The 10163-nt window shown below is 56.4% G+C and overlaps 2 protein-coding genes and 1 long non-coding RNA gene across 6 annotated transcripts in view; 1 reads left to right on the top strand and 2 right to left on the bottom strand.

Annotated features, from left to right (window-relative positions):
- AP1G2 (adaptor related protein complex 1 subunit gamma 2) overlaps positions 1 to 8016 on the top strand; it is a 9842-nt gene extending 1826 nt beyond the window's left edge. Inside the window, exons 3-22 of one of the 3 annotated variants that reach the window (XM_006144528.3) lie at positions 264 to 388; positions 526 to 667; positions 1071 to 1167; positions 1346 to 1422; positions 1538 to 1633; positions 2049 to 2129; positions 2314 to 2412; positions 2568 to 2623; positions 2783 to 2896; positions 3067 to 3207; positions 3289 to 3343; positions 3423 to 3545; positions 4132 to 4221; positions 4310 to 4437; positions 4639 to 4743; positions 5061 to 5184; positions 5262 to 5397; positions 7193 to 7356; positions 7535 to 7633; positions 7727 to 8016. In XM_006144528.3, the coding sequence (XP_006144590.1) occupies positions 264 to 388; positions 526 to 667; positions 1071 to 1167; positions 1346 to 1422; positions 1538 to 1633; positions 2049 to 2129; positions 2314 to 2412; positions 2568 to 2623; positions 2783 to 2896; positions 3067 to 3207; positions 3289 to 3343; positions 3423 to 3545; positions 4132 to 4221; positions 4310 to 4437; positions 4639 to 4743; positions 5061 to 5184; positions 5262 to 5397; positions 7193 to 7356; positions 7535 to 7633; positions 7727 to 7828 (2154 nt within the window). In that variant the 3' untranslated portion in view covers positions 7829 to 8016. Of the gene's footprint in view, positions 1 to 263; positions 389 to 525; positions 668 to 1059; positions 1168 to 1345; positions 1423 to 1537; positions 1634 to 2048; positions 2130 to 2313; positions 2413 to 2567; positions 2624 to 2782; positions 2897 to 3066; positions 3208 to 3288; positions 3344 to 3422; positions 3546 to 4131; positions 4222 to 4309; positions 4438 to 4638; positions 4744 to 5060; positions 5185 to 5261; positions 5398 to 7192; positions 7357 to 7534; positions 7634 to 7726 lie in introns of those variants that run through there. The other 2 variants (XM_014586290.2, XM_014586291.2) reach the window with 2 other exon arrangements.
- On the bottom strand, positions 4163 to 5203 carry LOC114007106 (uncharacterized). 2 transcript variants are annotated; one of them, XR_003548753.1, is made up of 3 exons: positions 5044 to 5203; positions 4624 to 4785; positions 4163 to 4303 (listed from the first exon to the last, which is right to left on the bottom strand). It is a non-coding gene; the product is annotated as an uncharacterized LOC114007106 (long non-coding RNA). The 2 variants fall into 2 exon arrangements; XR_003548752.1 differs by having other exon boundaries at positions 4164 to 4303; positions 4542 to 4785.
- THTPA (thiamine triphosphatase) overlaps positions 7844 to 10163 on the bottom strand; it is a 3996-nt gene continuing 1676 nt past the window's right edge. Inside the window, exon 3 of the mRNA XM_006144529.3 lies at positions 7844 to 8845. Coding sequence (XP_006144591.1) covers positions 8727 to 8845 — 119 coding nt within the window. The 3' untranslated portion in view covers positions 7844 to 8726. The remainder of the gene's footprint in view (positions 8846 to 10163) is intronic.

Below are 10163 nucleotides of genomic sequence, written 5' to 3'. Positions count from 1 at the left end.
TCTTTCCCAGTTAACAACCTCCACCTGTCGTGGGCTCCGCAGTCCTTTGGCCAGCCCCATTTAGGGTACCTGCTCCTCTCCTTTCTCATCCTCCTTGACTCCCAGGCCCTTGAAATGCCTCCCCAACGCCTCAAATTTCTAAGCCTCTATTGTTGAAGGGCTACCCCATGACTTAATCTGGTGTTAGGGAGGAAGATGGAACAGGGATGCCAGTGCCCCTGGCTTCACCCCTGCCCCTTCCTGGTCTGCCTCCTTCCTTATAGATGGAGTGCCTGAAACTGATCGCCTCCCCCAGATTCATAGACAAGAGGGTGGGCTACCTGGGGGCCATGCTCCTACTGGATGAGAGGCATGATGCCCACCTGCTCATTACCAACAGCATCAAGAAGTGAGAGTTCTGGGATGTCCTTGGAATCTGGGAGATGGGAGAATGGGGAAACTGGGAAATCCCAGGGGCCTGCCGCTGTAGGCCCTGGGAAGGACTGGTTTCCTCAGAGCTTGACTGGCCATCCCCCAACCCTGCAGCGACCTGAGCCAGGGCACTCAGCCAGTGCAAGGCCTGGCCCTGTGCACCCTGAGCACCATGGGCTCTGCTGAGATGTGCCGGGACCTGGCCCCGGAGGTGGAGAAACTGCTCCTGCACCCCAGCCCCTATGTGCGAAAGAAGGTGAGCTGGCAGGACTCCGGATGCCTGCCCCTTCAAAAACTGGCCCCTGTCAGGAACCAGCAGTTAGTGTAATAGCTATGTCGCTGGACTCCCACGTAGTCGACCGCGGTTCGTGTCCCGGACCCGGTGGCTTAAAACTCACGCCGGGTGCGTGTGCGTGCGTGCCCAAGATCCCGAGAGGAGAATGGAGGAGAAGGGATTGCGGCGTGACCATCCCCCCTGGGGGGTGATTTCTCGCTTTCTGTCTCTATGTCTCTCTCTGTCTGTCTGGCGAGCGCACGCGCCCTACAGTGAAAATCTCTCAAAAAAAACCAAAAAACAAAAAACTGGCCCCTGTCTGCCATGCAGTAGAGGTGAGGGGTTTCATCTTCACGGACCCTTGCCTATCTGAGGCCCTCTGCAGGCTGTTCTGACCGCAGTGCACATGATCCGGAAGGTCCCCGAGCTGTCCAGCATCTTCCTCCCATCCTGTGCCCAACTGCTTCACGAACGCCACCATGGTAAGGCCACAGGGCTCCCTGTCCTCTGCTTCAGCTCAGGCTAGGAAAAACGAGGTGGGAATACCTGTCCTAAGAGAAGGGCAGCACACACACACGCACACATACGGTCATGCACATACACACACACGGTCAACTCCCTCGCCCCTGCCCGCCATTCACCTCCCCACCCTGACCCCAGGCACCCTGCTGGGCACTGTCACGCTGATCACGGAGCTCTGCGAAGGAAGCCCTGCAGCCCTAAGGCACTTTCAAAAGGTGGGCTGGAGAAGGGGCAGGCCCCGGGCCTGGGAAAGAGGGGCCACGGGGAAGGAGTGGAGCTTAAGTTTGAGAAGATGAGAGAATGCCCCGGCAAGTCTGTGCCCCCCTCCAGGTGGTACCCCAGCTGGTGCAGATCCTGCGGACTCTGGTGACAACGGGCTACTCCACAGAGCACAGCATTTCTGGGGTCAGCAACCCCTTCCTGCAGGTAGGCTGACGTGGGGCCGCTGTTGTAACCCTGAGCAGAGAAGGCAGCAGGAGCAGGCAGCCTATGCCACCGGTCACCTGCCAGGATATACTGGCTCAGTCAGTGTCCTGGATGGGGGTGGGGGGGTGACAGGCACAGGATTGCCCAGGGTGTCCCAGGACCAGTGTGGGGAGATGGGACACCTGGAGGTCAGAAAGGCTGTTTTGGTAACAGTTTCTTAAAAGCCTGCCTTAAACTCCTGGGGCCTCGCACTGCTCTGATCCCTCCCAGGGCTCAAGGGGCCTGTGAAGGTGAGAGGGAGGGATGGGGAGGCTGTAAGGAGCATCAGACCCCCCCACGCTGCTCCCCTCTCCTCAGCCCCACGACTTCAAATCCTATGAACCCTTCCACCTTTCAACCTGTAACCCAACCTCAGGTTCGGATACTTCGCCTGCTTCGGATTCTGGGCCGGAACCACGAAGAGAGCAGTGAGGCCATGAATGACTTGCTGGCCCAGGTGGGGTCTGGGGAGGGCACAGGTTAGGTGGACTTGCCTCGTCTGTGCCCCACCCAGGCACACACCCACGTGCGGGGGTTCAGGGAGCCCCATTGGATAGTTGAGGGATGGACCGATGACAAGGCAGAGAGCTGAGAAGAGGACAGAGCCCTCATGCACCTGTGTCTCCTGTCCTAACCACTAGGTGGCTACTAACACGGACACCAGCCGGAATGCGGGCAGTGCAGTTCTCTTTGAGACAGTGCTCACCATCATGGACATCCGCTCTGCAGCTGGCCTGCGGGTATTACCCCACATCTTCTCCCTCTGTGCCCCCACCCCACCAGCCAGAAGACGAGCCCTGCTCAACTGGCTTCTCCCTCTACCCCCATCATCCCCTGCCATCCGGTCCCCACTCCAGGTGGTTCCTTCCCCGTCCCCAACCTCTGTCTCCCATAGGTTCTAGCTGTCAATATTCTTGGCCGCTTCCTGCTCAACAGTGATAAGAACATTAGGTAATAGTCCCAGATGCCCAGCTAGGCTATGCCCCTGAGCCCCTGGCCCTCTGCCTCCCGTCATCCAGAGCCTCCTGACCCCTACCTCTAACCCGTGTACCCAGAGCAGAGGGTGGGGACTGACAGCCAGGCTGTGACAGGGCCCTCCCACCTGGACAGGTATGTGGCCCTGACGTCCTTGCTGCGGCTGGTGCAGTCTGACCACAGCGCCGTGCAGCGGCACCGGCCCACGGTGGTGGAATGTCTTTGGGAAACGGATGCCTCCCTCAGCCGGTGAGCCGAGATGGAAGGCAGGGCAGAGGGCCAGCGCCTGGCGACTAAGGCCCAGTATAGCTCAGAGAAGCTGGAGTAGAGGACTAAGGACAGGGGCCAGGGAAGGGTAGGCTTAAGGCAAGGAGCAGGGTGGCCTGGGCTCCTGCAGACACCTGTCCTCCTCCTGCCAGGCGGGCCCTGGAGCTGAGCCTGGCCCTGGTGAATGGCTCCAACGTGCGAGCCATGACCCAGGAGCTGCAGGCCTTTCTGGAGTCCTGCTCCCCTGACCTGCGGGCTGACTGTGCCTCAGGCATCCTACTGGCTGCAGAGAGGTGAGGCCACAGCTGCCCGGGAGGCAGAGGGTAGAATCTGGGAGTGTCAGTACCCGGACTGAGGAGTCACATGTCCCCTAGGTTTGCTCCAACCAAGCGATGGCACATAGACACCATCCTGCACGTGCTGACAACGGTGAGGCTGGGGCTGGACAGAGCAGGGCCGAGTGGGCTGGGCGCACACTGACCTGGCCGTGTCACCACCCCCCCACAAGGCGGGCACCCATGTGCGGGATGACGCGGTAGCCAACCTGACCCAGCTCATTGGGGGAGCCCAGGAGCTGCACGCCTACTCCGTGCGCCGCCTGTACAGTGCCCTGGCAGAGGATATCTCCCAGGTACCGCTCCCACCTGCTCAGCTCCAGGGCTGCCAACCTCTTCCCAGCCCTTCCTGGGCCATCTCCATACTCGGGGTTCCTAACTACTCTTCCCTCAAGGTCACAGCCCTCTGCTTAGAGCCCTGTTTTTTAGTTACACCTGGGGGTTCCTACTAGCTGTAGCCACAGATGACAAAGTGAGTTGACCTTCATGTTCCAGGGACTCAGCTTTCAACCCTACCTACCTTCCCTGAAGTGAGGGAGAGATGATCTTTCTGCATGTGTTGGGTTTTATTACCTTGAATGCTGAGTGGATTAACAGAAGCCGGCCAATAACTATAGCTCCCTTTTTCATCTCAGATTAAGTAGGGTGGGCAAAAACTATCCACCCTTTCCACAAAGGCCCATCCTATGATTAGGCCTTATAGTTCCAATGCTTGGCCACCAGAGGGCAGTAGGAACCCAGGCATCAGGACAGAGCCAGGTAAACTTCCCTCTCCTGGCCTTTCTCACCCCCAGTCTGCACTGTCCAAAGGGATGTCACAGGGTCTGGAGGTCAGGAGGGGACCCCAGACACTGTCCCAATGATGTTTCTTATTCCATGCAGCAACCTCTGGTGCAGGTGGCGGCCTGGTGCATCGGGGAGTATGGGGACCTCCTGCTGGAAGGCAACTGTGAGGACATTGAGCCCCTTCAGGTGAGAGCCACGGCGGGGGTATGCTGAAGGACTCGGACTCAGGCAGGCAGGGCTGGCCCCGGGATCACTCCTGTGTGCACACCTGAAGGTGGAAGAAGAGGAGGTGCTGGCACTGCTGGAAAAGGTGCTGCAGTCCCATATGTCCCTCCCGGCCACCCGAGGGTATGCCCTCACAGCCCTCATGAAGCTCAGCACCCGGTTCCATGGAGATAACAAGTAAGACAGGAGATGTCGCTTCGCTGTGCCCACCAGTTTCTGAGCTTCTCCGGGCACTCCCCCTACACCCCCGAGTCCTAGGTTCTTGCTTTGGAGCCAAATACCTGGGGTATGTCCTTGCTTCAGGGCCTCCCCCTGCCCTGCTTCAGCCCGGTGTGGGGTGGGGCACATGCCATTGCCACTCACAGCACACCGGCTCAGCCGCATCCGCCAGGTGGTGTCCATCTACGGGAGCTGCCTGGACGTGGAGCTGCAGCAGCGGGCCGTGGAGTATGACACACTCTTCCGGAAGTACGACCACATGAGGTGCGTCTGGCACTCCACTGCAGCGTAGGACCAGCCTCTGTCCTGCTTCAAATGCCCCTTTCTAGGTATAAGGGTCTCATCCTCCCATGGGTCCTTCACCTATGGGGAGAGCCTCCCTAGCACACTTAGGTGGAGCTAAACTGACTGCCCTCTTCCTCGCTCATCTGAAAGCCAGCAACAGCTGCCCTCTTGGGAAATCAGAAAGGCTCTCGGGCCCTTGTGTCCAGGGTGCTCTGTGTCCTCAGCCCTCAGCCCCCTTGCCTGTCGTGGAAAGCCCAGGGCCCACACAGAGGGACTCACCTGCATTCCATCCTCAGGGCAGCCATCCTTGAAAAGATGCCTCTCATGGAGCGAGGTGATTATCAGGTTGACGAAGAAGCAAAGCAAAGCAAAGCAGCGGCCCAGCTTTCAGAAGCAGCCCCCGTGCCCACAGAGCCCCAGGTGAGCAGCCTGGAAGCCGAGGAGGAGGACCTGGGTGGGCTTCCATACCCAGCCCTGCCCTCTGCTCTTTGCCCCAGGCCTCCAAGCTCTTGGATCTGCTAGATCTCCTGGACAGCCCTTCTGGGGATGCCCAGCACCCTCCGCCCCTGGATCCTGCCCCAGGAGGCACCTTAGTACACCTCCTGGACCTTCCCTGTGCCCCTCCAGCCCCAGGTAAGCCTCAGCAAGGGGAGAGGTGGGGGAAACGTGCCACTCCTGAGCCCAGGACTGCGGCTCCCATGCCCTCTTCCCCTCCTGTGTGCCCCACAGCCCATCCCATCTTGGTAGGTAAGAGCATTCAGTCCACAGTGCCCGTCCCTTCCTGGCCACCCTCCTCCTGGCCACCCTTCAGTGCCTTCTGTTTATCTGAGTCCTCACTCTGGGTTGCAGGGCTCTGCTTCCTCCCCAGCCCGGCTCATAGCATTTTCCACTGCCCACTCCATGGCTCCCTCAGCCCAGCGCTGACGTTTCTTGTTTCTACACAAAATGTTCTTTCTCCCCACACATCAAAGGACAGTCTGGTCCTCACTCTCTGGGCTTCAGCTAGAATGTCAGAGGGCTCCCTCTACTGCCCTAGTGGAGTTGGGATTCCCATTACTCTGACAGCACTTTTTTTTTTTTTTTTTTTGGAGAGGTTTTCACTATAGGGCGCGTGCGCTCACCAGACAGACAGAGACATAGAGACAGAAAGCGAGAAATCACCCCCCCAGGGGGGATGGTCACGCCACAATCCCTTCTCCTCCATTCTCTTCTCGGGATCTTGGGCATGCACGCACACGCGCCCGGCGTGAGTTTTAAGCCACCGGGTCCGGGACACGAACCGCGGTCAACTACGTGGGAGTCCAGCAACATAGCCATTATGCTAACTGCTGGTTCCCAACAGCACTTCCTTCATAGCACCTGTTAGTCTGTGGCCACCTCATTTTGCTTACTGTTTCTCTCCCTGCACCAGACTGTGAGCAGCAACCTCATCTTCTTGTCTACTTCATCACTAGCATTTTAAATTTTTGTTTAAGGTTTTTGCCATAGCGCATGTGTGCTCACTGGGGGGGGTAGGGGATATAAGAAATCACCCACACACACAAGGGAGGTGGCATGCCATTATCCCTTCTCCATTCTCCTCTTTGGGTTCTGGGTGTGCATGCACATAAACCCAGCATGATTTTCAAGCTGCTGGGTCTGGGACTCAAACCAGTCAGCCATGTGGGAATCTAGCACCTTAATCACTACACCATCTGCAGGCCCCGGCATTTTAAGTTTTATTTATTTCTTCCATGAGTGAGAGACACACCACCGCTGAGTTGATACCACACCTACCCCCAGCTTTTAGCCCCCCCAGTTCACAGGCATGCACATGCCCAGCGTACTCAAGGTTCCTGACTTCAACCTTTTTTACCATGGCACCATGGTCTAGCTCCTTGTCACTAGCAATTTTTTTTCTGAGAGAGAGATTTTTTACTATAGAGCATATATGCATTTGCCAGAGAAACAGAGAAAGACAGAAAGTGAGAAATCACCCCTAGAAAGGATAGCCATATCACAACCCCTTCTTCTCCAGGCTCCTCTCAGGATTTTGGACACGCATGCACACGCGCCTGGCATGAGTTTTAAGCTACCAGGTCCAGACTAGAACCACAGTCGACTACGTGGGAGTCCAGTGACATAACCATTACGCCATCTGCTGATCCCACTTATTTTTTTAAATTGTTATTTATTTGTTATTGTTATTTTTTTTTTTAATTTGACCAGAGAGAAAGGGAAAGTGAGAAAGCAAGCTACCACGTATGAGACTTGAACCAAGGTTGGCCATGTGGAAGTCCAGCACCTTAACCATCATGCTGCCTGCTGGCCCCATCACTAGCATCTTGAAGAGTGCAGGGCCCCAGGTGTCACTCAGTTTTTGTTGAACAAATGAATGAACATGTCACCTAGAGCCTGTACACTGAGTGGCCTCTCTTCTGTCCTCTAGCTCCCATTCCAGATCTCAAAGTGTTTGAACGTGAGGGATTACAACTGAATCTGTCTTTCACACGACCCCCTGGGTCCCCTGCTCTGCTCTTAATCACTGTCACCACCACCAACTTCTCAGAGGGTGATGTCACCCACTTCATCTGCCAGGCCGCTGTACCCAAGGTTTGTAAAGGTCAGGGTTCAGGGGTGGCCTAGGCACTCCCAGAGAAAAGGCCACTAAGTCGAGGTGGGTGGGAGACAGGATGACAAGGGGCAGGAGTGACATGCACAGACAGCTCTTGGGGATTAAAGGGACTGGAGGAAGCTGTCTCACTGCTCTGCCCAAACCTCCCATGTTCAGAGTTTCCAGCTGCAGCTGCAGGCCCCCAGTGGGGACACGGCTCTGGCTCGCGGTGGCCTTCCCATCACCCAGCTCTTCAGAATCCTCAGTCCTAACAAGGTGAGCTCTGGGAGCTCCCCCTGCCCACCTCCGTGGACAAGACCCAGGGGCAGAAGTCTTAGGCGCTAACCCTCGCCTCTGCTCTGTTCCTAGGCCCCCCTGCGGCTAAAGCTGCGCCTCACCTACACACACTTTGGCCAGTCGGTGCAGGAGATCTTTGAGGTGAATAACTTGCCTGTGGAGACATGGCAGTAACTGTCTCCGCTCTACGTGAAACCATCCGGTGTCCAGGACTCCAGGCCCCAGCAGCTTGGAACCTGTGCCCGAGGGCTGCCAGCAGGTGGTGCTCTGGCCCTGCCTTTGCCACTGCACCAACTCCAAGCTAGCTGGCCGGTCCCACAAAAATGCAGCCCAATAAAGCCTGAGGGAGGAGGAAAGCCCTATTTCGGTGTATCTGAGGTAGAAAATGTGTATGAGTAACAGTCAGGGGAGAGCCTTCTTAAACAGAAAGTAGAAATCTTGGGAACCTGTCTCAACAAGGAGGGTTTTCTTCCTCCCCCTCCCCAGGTCAGGGAGCAAATCTGCCCTGAACTTCCACAGGGAGCACTCTTCCCACAGGGCCAGAGGTGGCAAAATCAAGCCAGAGTTTGAGATTTCTATCAGGGATTTGCGACCATTTCCCAACCTGCCGCTATTCCCCACACCCCAAGCCGGGGAAATCCCTGCTGCCTCCCGCATCTCTAACTCAGCTGTAAGGCGGTTTAGGAGCCGCTGGCAGAATCAATGGCATCGACCAAGGGAGGGGGGTGGCAAGGGATTTTCCTGTGCTTAACTACTGATCACGGCTAAGTGGAAATCCTATAAACACGAGCGGAAATCAATGGAGGCTGCTTAGCGGCCAGGGGAGAGGGGCGGCCCACAGATTGCATCTGACGGATGAGGGAGAGGAGGCAGCCAGGGAGGGCTCGGAGAAGGGTAGCGGAGCTGAGAGTAGAGGGCGGAGGACGGGCAGAGCGGGAGAGGGAGGAGTCACTGTTGGAAGAGAAGCCAAGGAAATGAGTCACAGGGCATCCAGGGGTGGCCCCCATTAGACCCAGAGGCCCCTTCCCCTTCTAGGAAGTGGCACCCCTAGCCCAGGTCACTGTCAGGATGGTTAGTCCCCGGTGGGCTCTCTGGAGCTGTTCACTCCTTGCAGGCGCTGATAGTCATGAGGCCGGAAGCGCTGCAGGTACACAATTAGCTTGGCTGGTGCCGTCTCCTGTGCAGGCACACCTATAGGCAAAAAAAAAAAACAATGAGGAGAGAGGCAGACAGAACCTCAAACACTTTGACTGTTCCCTGCACACCCAGCCAGGACCCCCAAAGTTCTTTCCAAGTCAGCACTGAGGTTCTGCATGCTGTCCAGCCAGCTTCTATGGCCCGCCTGCCCGCTCCCTACTGGCCTATGGAACTGGAGCCTAAAAGGGCCACTTCAGGCAGGAGTTGGGGCTCGGAAGCCATGCATGAGCCTCTCGCCTCTCCTCCAAGGGAAAATGGCAAAGAGGATGCCTCAGTATCTTCTGACTCCCTTCTGTTATTTCTTCTATCCCCCAGTCAAGATTAAAGCTCATCTAGGCAGGCCAAAGCTCGTTAGCCTGGTAATGAGGCACATGCAGAGCTGAACGCAGACAGACCAAAGGCTACAAAAAGAAGACGAGAGAAGCTACAGCCATGGCAGGGAGGTGGGGGGAACAGGTTCACATAGCCGCGACTACTCTTCATGGTACGGACCTGCCTTTTGCCAGCAACTGCCGTGTGCCTGGCAGCATGCCGTGCAGATGGCGGGGAGCTCTGTGCATGTTTGCTGAGGAGGCTCAACAGGCCAGGGGTGTAAGCGCCCCTGGGATGCATGACTCCGTACTTGTATGGATGAGCTGTCTACAGGGAACTCAGCCTGGGGTCAGAAAAGCGAATCTGCCAAAGCTTACCCCGCCGCCTCATATCAATACAGTGTGCAGGCCGTTCACTCAAAGCCAACAGGATGCGTTCAGTGAAAACGATATGGGGCCAGCAGATGGCGTAGTGGTTAAGGCTTGAGTCCCACGTGGCCAACCCATGTGAGCCCGGACCTGGCAGCTTGAAAAACTACAAAGGGCACAAGTTATGTGCCTGAAATCCCAGGAAGAGAATGGAGGAGGTATTGGATCATGGCCCTCCCCCCAGGGAATGATTTCTCACTTTCCCTCTCTGTCTCTGTCTCTCCAGCAAATGCACATGCCCTATGTCAAAAATCTAAAAATTAAAAAGATAAAGGACAGGGGACCAGCAGGTGGCATGGCATGATGGTTAAGGCGCTGAACACTTCCACATGGCCAATCACAGTTTGAGTCCCAGACCTGGTGGCTTGCTTTCTCACTTTCTCTGTCTCGCTCTGGTCAAATTAAAAAAAAAAGAATAAAATCAATTCTTTTTTTTTGGGGGGGGGAGATTTTCATTATAGGGCACGTGCACTCGCCAGACAGACAAGAGAGAGACATAGAGACAGAAAGCGAGAAATCACCCCCCAGGGGGGATGGTCACGCCGCAATCCCTTCTCCTCCATTCTCCTCTC

This window comes from Tupaia chinensis, unplaced genomic scaffold (assembly GCF_000334495.1).
Source record: "Tupaia chinensis unplaced genomic scaffold, TupChi_1.0 Scaffold000126_2, whole genome shotgun sequence".
NCBI classification, from domain to species: Eukaryota; Metazoa; Chordata; class Mammalia; order Scandentia; family Tupaiidae; genus Tupaia; species Tupaia belangeri.
The sequence above is the reverse complement of the archived record's forward strand: the minus strand, read 5'-3'. Positions and strand labels throughout refer to the sequence as shown.